We start from the raw sequence: 19,947 nt of genomic DNA, 5'->3' as shown, positions 1-19,947 counted from the left end.
CTTTGCCCCTAAATGTCTGGACAAGCTGCTGTACCTTATGGAAGCTGTTTCTTTTTCGGAAGAACATTTGCCCTAGAGTCATGGATTGATTCTGAGGTTATAGGAGAAGTGATGTGTACATGGAATAAACCAGGCTAATTAGTTGATAGTGATTATTATTACTAATTGAAAAGTTGGGATTAATGAGCTAATATCATTCCTGAAATAGCAGTTTATAGAGTCAGACAGTCAGAATCCTGACTCTCTAACTTCTGAGATGTGTAGCTTTGGACAAGGACTCTTCACCTCACTGAGCCTCTATTTCTTCATCTGTAAAGTGGGTACAACCCCACCTACATCAGAGTGTGGGGATTATAGACTGTGGGTATAAAGTGTCCAGGATAGAACAGGTATGTAAGTCAAATTTATTAAGCATTTGACCCCTAACAGGCTCTTTGATCATCATTTCCTAAGAGCACTGCGTGGGGAGTCAAGGGTCTTGATTTCCAATTTCCAATGCTCCACTAAGTTTACATAAATATCAACATATCTTGGGCCTCAGTTTCCACAACTGTGAAAAGGGGGATTATAACATCTTTCCTACCCATCCTACAGGTGGGCTTTGAAAGTCTGACAGGATAAAGCACCCTGAAAATTAAAATATGTTAGACAAAATGTTGCTATTCACTTATACTGCTATTAAAACCATTGGATACTTGACTCTTTGCTAGTGTTAGTATTTTTAAAGAAATTATGCAAAAGTAGAGAGAAAACGGTACACAAATTTGATAAGTTGTGTTTATGGAGTCATAAATAGGCATTTAAAATCCTTTGATTTTTTTTTTTTACTATGACCTATAAAAGGCTCTCTATAATGTTGCCTAAACAAATTTCCAATGTCACCAAAATGCATAAATGTTGGAGCTACAATATGTTCATTTTGCCATGTTTCCACTGTGACTTAGATGAGGAGGGGGCTGAGGAAAAGACCAGGAGCCATTCCAAGAGGGAAGGTGACCTCTTCTCAGTCCTCTGATTCCTGCTGACTCTGTTGTATCTTGGGGGCCATGCCTGAAGGTCTAAGTTTTAGACTGTGCCCTTGACCAAGGGCTCAATGTTTGGCTTCTCAATCAGTCTCTAGAAGGAAAGATTGGGAATCCATCTTTTAAAGAGTTCCCCAAGTCGCCTGATGCTACCAGGAAGCCATGTTTTGAAACCCCTGCTCTACCCCTTACTCTCTACAGCTCTGATTTATCAGTATGGAGTTGCTCAGGATGAAGCTGGACTACTTGGAGGGAAGCAGACTAAAGAGTTGGGTAAGTTATTCAGTTGTCTGGTGTTTTCTATACAAATCCCTTCTGACCTAATGAGGTTAATGGTGTAGGTTTGAAACTCCAGAGAAGCCCGGATACTATAAGCAGGGACAACAGTACGGGGAATGACTGTGGGAGCAGGGGCAGGCTGGGTGGAGGAAGGAAAAGGGGAAAAATGAGGCCAACTGTAATAGAATAAGAATTTTTAAAAAATCAGATCGATCCCCAAATTCTCAGGTGCTGGCACTCTGAAAGTGAGGTGAATGTGGTCAGCACCAGGCCCATCTCCCTTCAGCACTCATTGCGCATGTATTTTCTGTGGGATTTTTACACAAGGTCTCTGAGAGTGAGCCAGCTCAACCAGCTCAAAGGGTGGAAGGTGATATTGGGGAGTTTGTGTGCCCAAGAGCATCCTTTATGCAATGGTGGGTGGGAGGCAGTAGATAAGTAGCCCAGCTCCCTTGCCCCTCCAAAAGGACCACTCTGAGGCATGCTTAATGCAGTTTCCTGGAGATCCCCAGTGGATAGAGATGTAGTTGCCCTCAGTCACCTGCTTATTAATGCATACTGTATCGACTCTCTTTTCTTCCTTCTCACTTTCTCTGTATTTTCTAGGATCAGCTCCCAAATAAACTACTGTTCATCACATCTCTGTTTCCAAGGGAACCAAACTCAAGACAGCAAGTATAAGCAGCTAAGGTCCTAGTTTTCAAGAATATGCATGAATATTCTGACATAAGGTCATGCATAGAATGTTACAGTTCTGGATCCTGTGTATATTACTTAGAGTCTACAGATCTGCTGTCACTTAGATAATGCATTGTGACTTCTCCCTAGCTCTTTGAGGTGCATAAATCTAGTTTTTCCATATGACTGGAACCAATGTCCTCTACTTTTCTCCTATTCTCCATGAAGCCTAGTACATGACTGGGCACAAAGCAGATGCTCAATGAACACTCTCTCCTTGTTCAACTACAAAAAGTGATTTTCAGGAGAAAGAATGAGGAGGCAGGGCAACATGAGGAGGGTGGGGTGGTCAGGATTCCCTTTTTGTCTCTTTCCTTATCTCGCTGTGTGACCTGGGGCAAGTCCCCTTCCCTCTGTATGGCCTAGTTTCCTTACCTTTAAAAAGAAGAGATCAAGGCTGATGATCTCTTAAGATTTTTGCCATCCTCCAAGCTCTTTCTTTCTTGAACACCATGAGCCAAGATTTCAGCCATTTCAAGACTCCAAATCCCTAGCCACATTCTAACACCCTGGGAGGGAATGAGGCTGGCTGTGGCCCTCAGACGCTTACCTGTCCTTCTCATGCAGTGACAGCCTCTCAAAGTGAAGATGTAGCTTCTGGCCCTCTGGAGCTTCGATTGTCCACACACAGAACTGACTCCCATTGGCGTTTCCAGGGTAACTTGGGGAGAGGACATGGCCGATGGTGGCATTGTGCACAGCCCCCCCACAAGGGGCTGGAGGCAGAAAGTAAGGGTGAGTGGGTGATGGGGGGCACAGAGGGAGGTAGAGAGGGAGAGAGAGAGGGAGAGGGAGAGAGAAAGTGAGTGTTTCATCCTTCCCTGATCCCCACTCCTACCCTTCTATGAGAGAAACAGGATGGAAGGAGAGATACCAAGGAAAAACCCTGTCCTCTGGGTGGGTTTCATCCTGTTTGATAGGATTTCTCCCTCCATGATTGGAGCCACTGCCTTGTGTTCTGTGGTTTAAGGGTACTTCATGGTGCTGGCTGTGCCCTGCTTCTTAATTATAAAGTGGTCATCAAGAAAGACATAAATAGGCAGCTTACAAAAGATAAAATATGCTTTTAGTACATAGTAAGCACTAAAAAAATTCAGCCCTACTAATAATAAAAGAAATGCAAATATGAACTATATTCTATTTTCATCCACCAAATTGGTCAAGGTAAAAAGCAACAATAACCCTGGGATGATGGGGTGATGGGAAGCGGTCACTCGCATTCAGGACTGGGTAGAATGCTAACAGTATGAACTTTCAGGACAGAATTTTGGTGGAGAAGTCTAGAGAGTATTTTCAAACACTGTGACCTAATAATTAAGGTTCTGAGAATTTATTCTAAGAAGAGATTTATAGGTTTTCACAGAAGTTTATGAATGAGAATGTTCACTGCTAGATTTTTTTCTAAGAGACAAAAATGGGGAACAACATGAATGTCTACTCACAGGGAATTGGCAGAATAAATACTCCCATGCATGCAGTTTTTAAAGAACCATGTTCTCAAAGAATGCTTGAGAATATAGGAAAATGCTCACTATATTTTACGTAAAAAAAATACTAGAAAATGGTCTGCTGTATCTATTTCAATGAGCTATATAGATGCACAAGGGTCAGCTGAGCGCATGAATATAAAAGTGACTTGCTCCTCTATTCTATACATTTGTATATCTTGAAAACTTTTAAAAACCAGAACCATGTAATACTTTCATCATAAAAATCTGATAAATATTAAAGAGCGATTTATGAACTCAGAAGTTATACAAGCGGAAGGCGGTTGTACTACTCTTATTGTTAGGTGATATTTGGTTCTTATTAAATGCTTGTGGGATGATTGCACAACTAGTAAGGATTTGCACTGGGAGAGAAAAGTGGACAGCTCTCTTTGCGGGGGACTCGGCTGTGGCTTACAGCAAAGACATTGCCAATGAGCCCTGTTCTTTCAGCACCGCGGACAGAGCACTGCACCGCGGTCTCTCCCCAGGCTGCCTGCCCGGCCTAATTAGGTTCAAACCAGGTCCGTGCCAGGCATCTGCTGTGGATCTAGGACAAGTTACTGAAGCTCTCTGAACCTTGAGTTCACTGCAAAATGGAGATAATAATTCCACCTCCTTGGACAACTGTGGTGAGAAACCAATGACATGTTGCGTGTCGAGGGCTTGGTGCGGTCCCTGGCACAGAGTGGGTGCTGAAACGGAGCCAGCATGATCGTCCTGGGGCTCCGGAGCTGAGGAGGTGGAGGACGCTGACCACGGTGGGGGCGCTGGCCATCTGTCCTCCCTTGAGCTGCTCCTCGCTGGCTGCCTCTCTCTTCCCCTTTCTTGCTTTATGAAGCCTACTGATAGCTCTGTTCGGTTTCAATTTGCTAGCTGTGGCTCTCCATCCATCTTTCTTAGCCCAAATTGAGGCTTAATTTCCTCTTGGTTCCACACGTAGATAAAAATTAACATGACGGAGGTGCAGAGACCAACTGCCCATGCTTAGGGGTTTTTCTTTGTTAAAAAGAAAAGAAGAAAAATTCTGAAGGGCCTTGGGGGAACAACACTGCGACAATTAAATCTCAGAATTTATTATCAGCTCTCATTTGCTCTTTGGATTCCACTGATTATGGAGGGCAGGAATTGTGTATTATTTCCTCTTGGACATGACTGGTGGGAATGTAAAATGGTGCAGACACTGTAGAAAACAGTTTAACAGTTCCTTAAAGAGTTAAACATAGAATTACCATGTGACCCAGCAACTCTACTTCTGGGTATATACCCAAGAGAAATGAAAATACATGTCCACACAAAAACTTTCATACAAATGTTCATAGCAGCATTATTCATAATAGCCCAAAGTGGAAATGATCCAAATGTCTACACATGAACAAACAGGTAACATGTGGTCTATCTAACAATGGAATATTATTCAGCCATAAAAAAGAAATAAAGTTCTGATACCCACTACAACAGAGATGAACCTCGGAAACAAGATGCTAAGTGAAAGAATCAAGTCACAAAAGATCGCATACTATCTGACTCCATTTATAGGAAATGTCCAGAATAGGCAAATTCACAGAGACACAGAGTGCACTGGCAGTTGCCAGGATTGAGAGGGAGGGAAGAATGGAGAGTGACTGCTAACAGGGACAGAGTTTCCTTTCGGGGGTGACAAAGATGTCCTGGAACTATACAGTGGTGATAGCTGCACGATGTGGGGAATGTACAAAATGTCACTAATGGTACATTTTGCATGACGTGTCTTTTATAGCACTTATCTGTATGTGGAGCCGTCTCTTCCCCTGGGGTAAGAGTCTACGCCTAAGGTCTGTCTTAATGCCCTGGGGCTGGCCTCTCCCTTCTCTCTGAGCCTCCGTGTGTGGCCCAGCTGAGGCTGGGGTGTACCTGAGCAGACGGGCTCGTGGCTGCTCCAGTGGGGCTTGGAGGCGTTGATGCACGTCAGCGTCTTGGCGCCCTGGAGCTCGTAGCCCGGGTGGCAGTGGAAGTGGGCCACCCCGCCCGAGTGCAGGTCCATCACTGTGACATCCCCGTAGTCCGGCCGGCGGGGGAAGCTGCAGCTCAGCATGAAGGCTGGGAAGAAATGCAGAGGCAGATGGTCATCCCCCCAGGGGCAGAGACGAGAATGCAACCCATGTCCTGGGAGCTGGTGTGCGCCGAGGAGGACAGCGGAGGCCCTTGGTGACTCAGGAGAGTGGGGTGGAGAGAGTATGTGTGTGTCTCTCCTTGATTACATGGTGATCACGTGTGCAAAGCTCCCCACCCTGCCCAACCAGGGACAGCAGGTTTGGGGTGAAAAATGAGCTCCCAAGCCTCATCGGAGCCTCTCTCTGCATGGACCTAGGATGGCCTTCTCCGTGGGCATAGAAGGGCCAGTATTGCCGAAGTAGGGGGAGTCCCACCTGCACAAATGCCCCAGGTGTTTGTTAAAAATGCGGACTCTCAGACCTGAATGAGAGCAGCTGGCTCTTCTGGAAATGCCAGAGATAGGAGAACTTGAAAACAATTGTCCTGAGAGGTAAGGGGTTGGCTTTGGAAGGGGACCAAGTTGAATTTCTATTCTTACCCCATCACTTAGAAAATGTGTGGCTTTGAGAAAATAATACACTGCTGTAAATGTCACTTTCCATTATCTTTCCAGTGGAGTAGAAAATTGTCCCCACCTCCCCAGTGGTAAGGATGATGTGGGAAACGTCTGGCGTATAGGTGGCCCTCACTGACCAGGAGGTGGCAGGAGGGGGGCGTGGCTCTGTTGGGCTCCTGAATTTTCACAAGAGGATGTTAAGTCCATCTTAGCTCCGTCCCACACCATGGTCTGATCTCTCCTCCAGCAAAGGAGATCTGTATTCTCAGTACCCAAGGTCATGGCTCAACAAGCTATTTTTCCCATTTTTTAATTAACAAGACAACAATTTTGAAAAGCTGTGATGGAGTGAACATGCCCATATACAGTCATCCACTTGTTTCAGAGAAGTTAAAAATGAATCATTTTTCCACCTGTTTGGTCAATCTGATGTGAATGTGGGTGGTTCCCAGTATCTGGATTGCTAATGACCCCACTTCCCACTCAGATGTTTGGTGAGTTAAGCAGGTGGAGTTAAGGGAAGTAACCTGAGCCACAGGAACTGCCCAGGAAGTGGAAACATGGGGCGATGAGGTGGGGGGAGAGAGGGAGGAAGAGAGAATGGAGTGTGAGTGTGAAGGGAGGGAGACGAAAGGAAGAAGTAAAGGAGGCAAGAAAATAGGGAAGTAAGGAGAAGGAAGGCAAAAGGAAGGAAGAGAGCAATGAACATAAAGCAAAAGAAAGTAGGTTTAGAAACAGATGAAATGGAAAAAAAGAAACATTGTAGAGGAAAAAAGAGACGGACCCCCGTGGCAGAAGCCCGATACCAGAAGCCCATGCCCTTTCATGTGTTACACGCAGGAGCCATGAACGTGAATGGGAAAAAGCAGCTTCCTTATTTTCATGAACGTTTAGCTGAGCTGTGGTACTTCCTTCAATCATGAATGTAGCAACAAACTGTAACATATTCATAGAATCTGTGACTTTGTCACCAAGAGAAATCACAGATATTTTCATATCATAATGGATAGCTTGACATATATTTCTTAGGCTCCTCAGTACTTTGAAATTACAGTAATTATCAGAACTGCCAGGAGATTTTAGTATCTAATGTGTTAAAGAAGTACATAGATTACGGTATCAGAGATTAAAACAACATTTTGACAACTGTAATTCAATCTGACTGGTTTCCTTTTTAACTCATACAGTTTTTTATGCTCTTGAAAACAGTGTTTTGAGAAGAGGTCCATAGAGTTACCAAACTGCCAGGCGGACCCCTGGGAAGAAAGGTTTGAGAAGCCTTGGCTCCAGAGGGAAACCGAGGCAAGCAGCTACCTCCCGTCAGCCTGGGCCACCCTACCCTGGTAGTGCAGCTGGAAGGTGCCGAGCCCGTCGTCCTGGAAGGTCCGGAAGTAGACGGAGATGGTGTTGGTGGGGCTTCGGATGACCTGCCCCTCCACGAGCAGCGTCTGGTTGGCCAGGACGGTCAGGGTGGGGCCGTCCACCCCGCGGATGGAGAGCAGCTCCCCCTCAGACAGGTTGACACTCTTCACCTGGGGACAGTCAGGGCGGACAGAGAGGAACGGAGTCGCAGTTGAGCCACGGCCCTCTTAGCCTTGAGGCTGCCGACGCGGCGCCCCTCCCCCCACCAGCCGCTCGTCAATGGGACAGAGAGGCCTGAAGCCCCAACCCTGGGAACGTCTAGGCTCCTCTCATGCCCCCAAAGGCTGGGGGGACAGAGTGAAACCCAGCCGGGGGACAGAGGCCTTGCTGGGATCTTCAAGCCCCCGCAGCTGGGTCCTGTGGGGGAGGCTTAGCGGAGCCAAGTTCTCCTGGAGCTGCTGGGCAGGGGCAGGGGCTGGATGAGCTTGTGCTTGAAGCCCAGTCTCCAGGGAGAGAGAAGAGGGCGATCTACCAGGGTGCAGGCTCCCGGGAGGCTGGGGCTTTTCCATGTCGCTCAGTGTCCCCAGTGCCTAAGACAGCACCTGGCATAGCGTAGGAGCTCAATAAATATTTACAGGATGATCGAATACATTTTCCCCTTTCTGTATGAACCGGTAAGTGAGGGAGTCGGGGGCCTCGTTTCTAGGGTGTACCCAGTCCTACCCTCTTATCCTCCCCAATGGTGGCTCCAGCTCGGGAGCTTTCTCCACGAACCGCGTCCTTGCTCCTCTCCAGGGAGACATTTCAGTTGTACGCAGGGACATTGAACAAGTGGAGTGGGGGTGGGTGGGAACTTTAGTCGGTTCCCAGTGCCCACTCTAGATATTTAAGCCTCTCCTCGTGGGACCTGGAATTCCGGGCTCATGCAAGCAGGGCAGCCCTCACCGATAAGCCCTTTCTCTTTCCGGCCGTATACTTGACTCTCTTCTCTTTTTGACAAACTCCTAGTTATTCTCCGAAGCCCCACCAAAATTGCCCTTCTCTGTGAGATCTTCTGAGCACCAAGAAGCTTGCCGGTCTCTCCACTGTGATTCTACCACATCACCTCTAAGCATCCTCTAGAGACCTTTTCAAATGGCATTGCGATGTGTTGTATGTGTCTGTCGTGATCGCCGCACGGTGAACTCCTGCGGGGCAGGTGCTCCATCAGTTCTGCCACCGCCGCAACCCCAGGATCAGTAGCCGTGACTGGCACATAGTAGGTGCTCATGAAGGGAATCTACTGGGTCTGAGAAAGGGCTCCTGACTGCATTAGGCACAGAGTGGGTTCATGAGGTGCCAGAATCAGATGAACTTCACAAATTCCACGAACATTTATTACAATTCTACTATGTGCCACGTACTGTGCTAAGCTCTGGGGGCTGCAAAGACCCATGACCTTTCTGCTATAAGTCAGAAAAACCTTCCTAAACTTCATGCCCTACAATGAACTCTGTTCAGAAACTTCTGATGGCTTTTTTTTTTTCCCCATTAGAGAGAGGCACACATCCAGACCTCTAACCTTGGCCTAGAAGGCTTTGCTGCCATGTGGTACCAGCTTCTTCTTCCAGCTTCTCCCTGCTCCTCTCCTCTGTGGGACAGTGAACTGGACAGTCACCCCTCCTGGGCATGTCTCTTCGGTCCACTTTAAAAAGGACTTCTATGGGATGGTCAGTTGGGGAAGGTCTAGAACCAGGGTGAGCATAGTTGGTAACATGCACTGAGTGCTCTCTCGGGCTGAATGCTCTCTGTGTGTTGTTCTATTTGTTCCCCCCTACAACTCTGTAAAGTAGCAACATTATCGTTGTTATTTTACTGATGGGGAAACTGAGGCTCAGAGAAGCACGGTCCCCTTGCCCAATATCATGAAGCTTTAACTGATAGAGCCGAGACCCAACATCCAGATGTCCGAATGCTGGCATCACCTTGATTTTCCATCTGAGTTTGCAGGCAAAAGTTTACAAATCAAATGAACTAGGTGGGGCTTCCCTGAGTGTGTGAGTGTTTGATAAGTAGGGTAGCAGAAGACCTTCCCTCTGGGTACAATGCCTTGTAGTTGATCAACATGCCCCTTCCCTCCACGTGTGCCGGCCGAGGTATCTCAGCTGCGCACTGAGTTAGGAACTCCCGTTCATTCACCAAAGCCTGGCTCCAATTGCCCTGGTTAGAGCAGAGAGAGAACCGGGCTCGTTAGGACGCCGACGGTAAGCCTGACTCAGACAACCCTTCAGAGATCTCCTGCTGGAAGAGGCAGCCACTTGGGGCATCTTTCTGCAGTTACCTGGAGCTCCACCCCGTAGCCGGTGTAGACGGTCACGTTGTACGTGCATTCAAGGAAGTTGTTGAGGGGCAGCGGTGGGTAGTCGCTGGAGTCGATGTACCCTTCAGGATCAGAGAGGCTCACGCTGCAGAGGGCTGGAGGAAAGCACTTCAGTTAGGACCCCAAGGAGAGCTCAGCTGACACGGGATGATCACTTACTACCTGCTGCTGGGCACTGTTCTGCCCGTTGGAGAGAGGGGCCCCATTCACCCTTGTAGGGACTGAAATTTTGTCCTCATTTTAGAAATAAGTAAACCAAAGATCAGAGAGGGGCGGCATCTGGCCCAAGCTCACACAGCAATCAGGGCTCAAAACCAGGGTTCATACTGTTTAACAAGTGACCACATTGCATTTGTCCATATCCACATATGATGGACAGTTGATGCCTCTCTGTTTGAAGATGGAAAAGCAGATAGGAAAAGGAAGATTAGAACACAGAAGTGCATTTGATCAAGTCTAGAGAAGTACATGTGATGGTAAAAGTGAAAGCACTTTGAAAAGGCAGCACTTCTAGGCAGACTAAAGGATTCTCTTTCAAGGAGGAAAGGGTTTGCATTCCGCTCTTTAGCTGTGTGGCCTTGGGCAGGTTGCTTGATGGCTCAGGGTCCCAGTTGTCCCATCTTTAAAATAGGGATATTGATACAGAGCCACGGGATCAAGGTCCTAGCCAGCGTTCCGTAGATGGTAATTGATGGTGGGCCGGGACCGCCCCACCCCAGGCCCCGCCCACCTGGGTGCCTCCCGGATGCCGCAGGAGGCGGGGGTTGGGGCTGCATACCTGGGGCTTGCTCTGTCATGATGACCGTGGTGGTGATGATGGTGGACGTCGTGGTCTCCTGGCTCTCCTCTGAGGCGGAGCCGGTCAGCTCATTCTCACCCTTGTCCATCACGGTCATGGGACTGGCATCCTCAGCAGGAACCTCAGGGCCCTCGTCGGGCCCCACAGGCTCCCCGGGGTCCGGCCGCTGGGGGAGTGTGTGGGCCACATAGGGCTGCGAGGTGAAGGGAGAGATCTGCAGGGGGGCGGGTGTTGTGGGGACCCCACCTTCCTTCCGGTTCAGCCAGAGGGGCTCCTCCGATGGCAGTCGAAGGGTCTCCCCACCCACGGAGGCCACAGGATCAGGGTCCCCCGGGGGGCCAGGCTTCCTCGTGGTGGAGGAGAGGGGACCCAGGCCTGGGGATGCGGGCTGGGACGCCACCCTTGCGAGGACGGCTGCAGAGGTGGCTTTTGGTCTCAGCTGTTTCCTGGATGAGTTCACCTGCTTGAGTGAAGGCAGCCTCTTCCTAGGGGAGAAGGTGAGCTTGGTGCTGGGCTCCTCTGGAAGCAGAGTGGACAGGGCCACGGGGTCTGGATGGGCAGAGGGGGCTGTCCCTTCCAGCTCTGGATCCTGAAGCTCTTCCCCCGACTGCACGGGACTCAGGGGGGCAGTTGTCGCTTTCTCTTCCAGGCTGACTTTGCTCAGATGAGTGCTCTCTAGTAGTGCTCCTGAGGGTAGAAGGTAAGTACCCGAAGGACCAGCGTCTCCCTCCAGGGGTGCATCTTGGGGAGAGGAGAAAAGACACCAGTTAGCTTAGGGCTGGGGGTTTGGGTCCTCCCCTTCTCTCGGACTCAGAGGGGGCTCTCCCAAGGTGGCTCCCAAGGCTTGGTCGGATGCTGGCACAGCCGATTAACAGACATGGGGGCTGCTTCTTTCCCTACCTCCCCCCTTCCTTCCCTCCCTTCTTCTTTTCCTTCTTTCCCCGCTTTTCTTCTTTGTTTTTTCTCTCCCTTTCTCCTTTTGCTGCCTGTAGAGATGTAGGGTTGATCATGCCAGGCCTGAGCTAGGCATTAGGGCTATTGAAGCCAAGGGCACAGGAGTTTCAGTCTAGTTGTATAGGAACTGGGAGCGGGAAGAGGAAAGTAGAAACAATCATATTTGATGGAATAAAGGCTGAGAAAGACACAAGTTTTGCGCGGCACCAGGACAGAGGGGACAGGCCCCTCACCCAACCTGCAGAGCAGGCCCACTGCACACAGCGGGACAGGCGGTTCACTGCACAAGGACACACCGCTAAGAGGATGAGTGGGCTGTAACCAGCCCCGCTCCCACCTGCCCTGTGCCCTGTGCCCTGGCTTGGGGCTGGATTGCACTGGGACTGAGAGACCTTTTTTTTTTTAACTAATATATAAGTGACCTTGTGGGAGACACAGAAAAATTTGAGGATTCAGAATCATGAGGCCTGGCTGAGGTCAGCAGGAATGCAAGGGGACAGAGAGCAGAGGTGGAAGCTAATTCCGAAGAAAGCCGGCGAGGTGGGGAGGTCAGTCGGGGCCAGGCTCCGGTGGCCTTGTATACCCTGCTGACGCCTTCTGATTTATTTTCGTCTTGAAAGTGAAACCACTTAGTAATCTTAAATAAGGGCTGGTCCCAACAGCCGTTTGGCAGAATCATGCCTGAAACATCAGCTTCATGAGCTTATCTGAGACCCATTCTGCCAACTGCATGGTGACAGATGGCTCTACTGAGCCTCAGTTTCTTCAGCTGTAAAATGAAGGGTTGTCCTCCTTCAATAGAACAACGTATGTAAAACATGCACACACACACGCACATGGGGGGCGGCTCCCAGAGTGAGGGCCTAGTACTGGTCACCTCTGTTACTGTCATCCTTGAAACACGACCCTCAGCGGGAAGCTGGAGTGGTCAGAACATGCCCGATGACAGTCTCGAGTTAGAGAGGACTGATTGCTGTCCTTGTCACTTTTCTGCGGAGAGATGCTCACTCAGCCACAGTCTCAGGCCCTTTGGCGCTGCCATTTAAATTTATTTCCATGGCCCTTGGAAAGGCTCATTTACTTTTGCAGACTTGGCGGCAGTGGCCTAATCTATATAGGCGGCAACAGTTTGCAACTGGCACCAACAAATGTTCCTGTTGGGTAACACTGATTACCAGCCAGCGTGCCTGGCAGGCTCAGGTATGGGGAGAAGAGGAGGCGTGGGTAACCCGAGGGCAGATCAAGGGCATTTGGGAGCCAAGCAGGCTTCCTGGTCGGAGGTGAGAAGCGTTGAGGCGTCAGAGTTGAACCTGGGTTCAAACCTTGCCTTTGACAGTTACATGGACTGGGCATGAGCCTGGGCAAGTCCACTAAGCCTCTTCTGTATAATAGATATTCTGTCTACCTCGTGGAAATAGGTCAGATGCGGGTCTGCCCAAAGGTGTGCCTTTCATGCTCAGGGTAGCTTTTATCAAAAGATTGATGTCGGCTGTCTTTGTAGACTGGCGTGAGAACAAGGTGATGAGCCAAAAAAGGTGGAGTATAAGGGGTCAGGAAACGTGGCTCCTGAGACCCAGCCGTGCTTCAGCGCAAAGAGCTTGGATGCAACCAGGGGCTGGGGGATCTGGGTGGGGGTCCCAGTCTGGCCACCGCTCCCTGGCATGGCCTTGCGTAGGTTTCCTCTTCTCTCCATCTTCTCTCTCTTTTCAAATGGGCTTCCGGGCCAGTTAAGGGCTGAGGGCCCTTCCAGCTCTGACACAGTCCGTTTCTAGACAGATGGCATCATTGGTGATTATTCTTAGCGCCTTTTGTTAATCTTGTTTACAAAAGGGCAAAGGGACAGCTTGATCCTGACATTGGCTTGTGAGTTTTATTGGGTCTTGTGACTACATTGATTTCAACTAGTCCCTTCATAAAAGTGTCCCCTTAATCACAAGTGGGGGAGGTGAGAGAGAGGAAGAGGAAGAAGAGGGAGGGAAAGAGGGATTAGGAGAACAAATTGTGACAAAGAAGGTGATAAAAGGATTACAAATGACATAAAGCATGTCGCTGGGCCTTGGTCATAATAAAGTACTATTTATAACTTTTTATTTTTGATTATTTTATTGAGTGCTGAATAGGTACCAGATGTGTGCTAAATGCTTTGTTTTCTCATTTAATTCCTCACTCCTCATTTTTTACCTCATTTAATTCTTTCTCAGCCTGATGAGGTAGACATTATTATTCCTATTTTACAGATGAGCACACTGAGGCTTTGGGACATTAAGTAACATTCTCAGGTCACAGAGCAAAGCTGGATTTCCAAGCTCATTTTCCTTTTGTCAAAGACTATGCTACTAGCTCTCTTAAGAATTATGGGGTATTGTCCCGGACGGGTAGCTCCGTTGCTTAGAGCGTCATCCCGATAGGCCAAGGTTGAGGGCCCTATCTCCAGTCAAGACACATGCAAGAATCAACCAATGAATGCACAAATAAGTGAAACAACAAATCGATGGGTCTCTCTCTCTCAATCTCTCTCTCTTTCTTCCTCTCATTAAAATCAGTACTAAAAATTAAAAAACAATTACAGGGTATTGAGATCACTGACATCTTCCTCCTCAGCGTGAAGCAGCCTCTTCCCCCCAACTCTTCTCTCTAAACCTTCGTTCTGTTTCCATCTCTGCTGGGTGAGCTACCTATCAAACTTCCCAGGTGCTACGCCCCATCCCCCCACCATGCTGCTTGTTACAATACAAATTATTAGCCTCCTCTGCCAGACCCATCACGTCTGGCTCTCCAGGGATAGGTCTTGAAAGCTGAAGATTCAAAAGCTTCTGTAAGGGCTCTTATTATCATGGCTATCACGAAAGTTCATTTCCGGAACCGGTCATCTTGCCTAACCTCCTATGTGTTCCTCATTCATTTTGCCTTCTAAGTGCCTGGGGTTCCAGGTGGCCAGTATGTAGAGCAGGTGGTGACTCTTTCCAAGGCCTGTGACCTCCCCTGGCCATCCAAGCCCGTCGAGATCCAACACAATCAATAAGAGCAGAAAGAAATGCAAGAGAGAGATTCCATAATCTGCTCCCTCCCACGGCCACCGCTCGCATCTCTGCCAGAGGTGTCCAGGGCAAAACGGGTGTTAACCACAGTGGCTAGGAAGCCTCTTAGGAAGTAGGTCCAGCAGACTATACAGCCCTTTCCCTCTGAACACCTGACTGCCAAGGAGGGCTGCATATCCACCTGGTGCATTTACCTCCCTGCCTCCAGTGCTCCCAACTCGGAGCTCAGACATGCTGGAAGCTCTCCAGCCAGCTCTACCCAGGGCCAGGTTCAAGCCAGATGGGCGTGTACCTGTGGCCTGCAGTGTGTGCCACCTGCAAGGGTGGCCCAAAGGCCTTCCTCTCTGCCAGGATGCTGGCCAGAGGGGCGCCACCGAAACCAAGTCCTACTGGGAACTAGTTGAAATCGGATTCTAGGGCCTCAGAGATCCAACACCTTCAGAACTTATGTGAATAGGCTGGTTATTCCGGGGGCCCCAAGGACCACTGAGTTCAGTTCACTTCTCTTTCTCAGAGCCCTTAAAATGTAAAATCGCTGCAGTCACATTTGGCTGATCCTTTTACATGTGCATTTAATGCCCTGCTCAAATGCCATTCATCAATCAATGCGTGAAAGCGTTGAGCACCCACTCTCTCTGCAGGAGAACGTCGTCACGCTAGGACAGGGTCCCTGAGCTCTGGGGGTTAAGAAGATAGACACCACACGATGGCAAACGAATACAGGTAGCAAACAGAAGGGATGGAGCTTTAATGGAATCCATACTGCCTCTGCTCTCCTCTCCTGAGACAGGATGAGGCAGAACTGAAGGCGACTAAGCGTTTGTTCTACTGTCCAGGTAGAGAAGGAAGCATACCGCTCTCTTTTTTCTAACATGGATGAGGAGATGGGAAATTAGACTGGGAAGCATCTCGTTAAAATAAAAAATGCAACAGTTCTGAAACTGAAGTTTGGTGTCTTTTCTTTCACCCTCACTTGGGGACATGTATATTGATTTTAGAGAGAGGAGATAGGAGGGAGAGAGAGCGGGAGAGAAACACCAATGTGAGAGAGAAACATCCATTGGCTGCCTCTCGTACGTACCCCAACTAGGGACCAGACCTGCAAACTAGGCATGTGTCCCGACTGGGAATTGAACCCATGATCTTTTGGTTCACGGGACAATGCTTCAACTCACTAAGCCACACTGGCCAGGGCTGAGGGGTCCTGTCTTAAATTCTGGGCAGCTGTGGAATGAATTGCTAGGACCGGCATGGATTCCAAGCAGTAGCCTAGCATCCATCAGGTGCAAATCGATGGAACACAACGTGGAGAAAACAAAAGCTGGGGGTGTTTCTGCTATAATGTTCAGTGACATGAGCAATATGTAAAACTTTATGGCGTGTATGAAAATGACCAGAAACAATCAACTAAAACAAATTGCAACCCGGAGAGTTGTCTTGATTTGAAGGAATTGCACCAACAGGATGGTCCTGGCTGCCTCCAATGGTTGGACTGATGGGGATGTATTTTCTTTCTTCTCCTTTTTGGTATTTTCCAAAACCTGTAGAATAAATATTTAATTCCTTCTGAAGCGAAAAAAAAAAAAATGTATGAGAGGAGCCGGGTGCCTTTAGCACCGCGTGATAGAGAGGCCGCGGGGAGGCAGACAGACATTTGTGATCCCAGACGTGTTTCATTCACCCTCGGAGTCTTCGAGCCACTTTGGAATTCAGTTTCCTGGTGGGGAGGATAATTCGTCTCTCATTAGGCTGTTCCTCTCATTGTGAGTGCCTGTAGGAGGCAGGACGGGCCGGTGCCTCAGTTGATATATTTTTGGTAAAGGGTTCTACAAAAATGTTAACTACATTCTAATCATCATGATTAATACCTGACCCAGTGGGGGTTTCTCATACCTGCACACTCCACAGGAAAGGCCTGCTCACCCTGCTCCAGTTCGTGTGCTTGGCTTCAACACGGACAAAACCAAAAATTAGATATCATATCTTATGGATCTAAAGGCTCCTAGAGTTCATGGTTTCAAACTGTGCACAGGAAAGACTTGAGGTCCAGAGAGGGAAAATGCGCTGCCCAGGATCACAGGATACTTTAGGAGCAAAACAAGCACACCAAACAAAACCAAAACCAAAGCTGGGAACATCTGGACCACCCTGAAGAATGCTGGTTAATTCTATGACTTCTACATCTGGGCTGGATAGTTCTTCTCTGGGGAGCAAGGGACAGTCCTGGAGGATGTTGGGCAGCATCGCTGGCCTCCATCCACTAGATGTCAGTAGCAATTTCCCTCCTACTCCTGTGTGTAACAATCCAAAAGGATTCCAGACATTGCCAAATGCCCCCTGGTGGGGTGGGGTGGGGTTGGGGTGGGGTTGGGGGGAAAATTGCTCCTGGTTGATGACCACTGGGTTAAGCAGAGTAAACAAAAGAGGCGACTTGGCAGTGACTTTAGAATGGAGTAGACCTTCCTACTCACATTTGGTTATCAGCCTATTCATATCCATCCATCCATCCATCCATCCATCCATCCATCCATCCATCCAATAAGCACCTGTTATGTGCCAGGCACTGGGCAGGCAACAGGTGCTGGCACCCAGAGGCTCCCCCTTGGATGAGTAGCTGGAGCTGATGCGCACCACTCAGTCCTTTCATTCAGCTAGAGAGAGGACCCAGCGCACCTGGTTTACTCAGTCCTGTGGGCAGGAGGACCCTCCGCTAGATTAACGGCGCCGATCCCATTAGCACCGCCCTGCTCCCTTCCTGTCCATCAATCCTGCCTTCTAAAGGGAATCAGTGTAAGGAGGGTCTTGTTAAATCTCCAGATAAAGTGTATTCTTATAAAAATAATAGTATTTTTCACCTGAAAAGGCGCGATAGCCCATAGGAGCGCGAGGTTGGAGTCAGAATTGCTCGTCTTTCAGGTTCAGCCTGCCGCTGACTGCCTGAGACCCTGGACAATCACCTCCCTTCTCTAGCCCTCACTGTCCTCGTCTGCAAGGTGAACTTGCACCGGCCTTATCTCTTAGGGTTGCCAGAGAGAAAAATGGAATCTCGAGTGGAAAGCACAGTGCTCACACGGCAGCCTGTCAGTGCTCATGAGCACGGCTGTCACTTTCTATCTGAACAGTCATAGAGTTCTTACATTGTATATATTGCTCTGTCACTTCCGAAGAAATGCATTTTGAAATATTTCAGTCATTCGAAAAGACTTAAAGACTAAAGCAACCAATACCCACGTGCATACACCTGCTGCTTAAGAAAGACAATACGGCCAGCACAGTTGAAGGCCCTGCTTGCTCTTCCCTGCCATGTTCTTGATCTTCTCCATCCCCTGGGCCTAATTACTGTCCTGAAATTGACCCTCAGCCTTCTCATTTATTATGCACAGCATTTTACTATTATTATTATTTATTGTCTGCATTTACTCATTGCACATGTCCGTGTCTCTGAACAGCATGTGGGGTTGTGTGGTGTGTTTTAAAACCATATAAACACAGTCATTCTCTATGAACCCTCCTGAAACCTGCTTTTTTCTTTTCTTTTGTTCTACATTTTGTGGGATTCATCCACGCTGATAAGTGTAGTTTTGACTGATTCACTTTTCGCTATTGTGTGGTGTTCCATGCATTAGTATCCTACCACCAATTTTTCACTTCAAAGCCATCACAAATATCTTTTCATGTCAGCATATAACGGTCACTTCGCTCTTTTTTAATGACCACCTTAGAATATAAACATATACGTTACTGCAGCAGGGCCTTACCAGTATTTACGTGGTTGCCATTCTCTAGCCCCTCCTCTCAAATAGATCTGCAATAAATATATATCTTTGGTCAACATGTCCAGGTAATTCTCAGGAGAATGACCTAAAAGTTGCAGCCTGAGGTGGGAGAGGGAATCAGTTTTTATTGCGCATCATTTTATACGGTCCGATTAATTTGCCACATGCAAGCCATTTTTATAGCAATAATAGTTAGTAATAATGGTTAATAGTTAACGATGAGCTCCCTGAGGTTTGCTACCCCAGTTCAGAGGAAAACAGAGAACAAACCTTAGCCTTCCCCGGGGTTTCAAACTGCTCTCACAATTCCACAGGGGGTGGGAAATTCTGCTTCACTGCGATTCGAAAATAATAGTGACAAAAAGGGTACTTTGGGGGTATTTAGCATCTTAGTTAGGAGCTGATGACATTTAAATCCAGCAGTTCTGGAATTCTGCATGTGGCTGTGAGCAGGGTGCAGACATCACTAACCCAGACCAAGTGCCCAGCCACATCCTGGCGGCAGCTGCTGTGGTTTGGTCCTCAAGCCTCCTCAAGGACCAGTTGTTCTAACTTCCTTTCTTTTCACCCCAATTTATCCTCAGGACTCAAAGGAACAGATTTCTATTCCGTCTCCTCCTTCCACCTGGAAATGAGTTAATTGGTGGGGAAATAAGTGCCAGGGAAGAGGGAGGAGGCTGGGACCATTGATCGACCACTGTGAGGGCATGGTGGATGGTGACAGGAAAGGAAATCAAGACCCTGAAGCAAATCCCCACGCGTTCTCCCAGGTAGTTTCACCCTCCACGGGAGACATGGGAGGCAGGAAAATTTCCTCAATATGGGATTGGCCCCAACCAGGAGATCACTCAGCAAAGGTCTCCACCACACTCAGAATCCATCACTCTGAAAAAAATCATCTACAGTGACTAACTTCAGTGAGATCATCTAGTTGCAGACAGGGAGAGCATGGGAAACACACGAGGCAGGCCAGACTCCGTTGGCAGTCAAGGTACCAGGGCCGCATCCAGCCCGGCTAAAGGGGATAGTGGATGGGCTCACTTTTTCATTTTTATCATGGCCCAAAGAGCCAGAGCCCCACCATGGGAGAAGCAAAGAGAGCAAACTGTGTCTTCTAAAGACGTGTTTAGATACCCTGTCATCCCCGCAGACATGGTAGCAGAAACCCTGCTTCTCTCCTGGACTTTACACCGCAACCCCAGCCCATTCTATCCGCAGTAGCCAGAGGGGTCTTTCGAAACCTTGCCTCTTCCTGGAAACTTCCTGGTGACCCGTCCCAGCAAACGTCCCCACCCTATTTCTCACCGCCTTCCACAGCCCAGTGAAATCATTCCCGTTCTCCTGAGTCCAGTCACCGTCTCCCTTTCCCTCCCTTGCATCACTTTGTACATGATGTTGTTAACCTCTCCCTGCATTTACTCATCTTCCCTTAACTCCTAACACCACCGAAGAGACACGTCGCGGCATCAATCACACCCTCATACTTAGCTGCGTTTTTTCTTGTCTTCCCTACTAGCAGTAATTGCCCCCGTGCAGCGATCTC

At 48.4% G+C, this 19,947-nt stretch overlaps 1 protein-coding gene across 2 annotated transcripts in view; it reads right to left on the bottom strand.

The window, feature by feature from the left end:
- SEZ6L (seizure related 6 homolog like) overlaps positions 1 to 19,947 on the bottom strand; it is a 162,546-nt gene that overhangs the window by 46,584 nt on the left and 96,015 nt on the right. For both annotated transcript variants that reach the window (XM_054594044.1, XM_054594045.1), the window contains exons 2-6: positions 10,616 to 11,377; positions 9,799 to 9,932; positions 7,456 to 7,648; positions 5,420 to 5,605; positions 2,590 to 2,755 (exon numbers count right to left, since the gene is read on the bottom strand). In XM_054594044.1, the coding sequence (XP_054450019.1) occupies positions 2,590 to 2,755; positions 5,420 to 5,605; positions 7,456 to 7,648; positions 9,799 to 9,932; positions 10,616 to 11,377 (1,441 nt within the window). The remainder of the gene's footprint in view (positions 1 to 2,589; positions 2,756 to 5,419; positions 5,606 to 7,455; positions 7,649 to 9,798; positions 9,933 to 10,615; positions 11,378 to 19,947) is intronic.

The sequence above is a fragment of the Pteronotus mesoamericanus genome, unplaced genomic scaffold (assembly GCF_021234165.1).
Source record: "Pteronotus mesoamericanus isolate MK-2021 breed Mesoamerican mustached bat unplaced genomic scaffold, CSHL_Meso_final scaffold_507, whole genome shotgun sequence".
NCBI classification, from domain to species: domain Eukaryota; kingdom Metazoa; phylum Chordata; class Mammalia; order Chiroptera; family Mormoopidae; genus Pteronotus; species Pteronotus mesoamericanus.
Note: the sequence above shows the minus strand (reverse complement) of the source record. Positions and strands in the feature narration are given on the sequence as shown.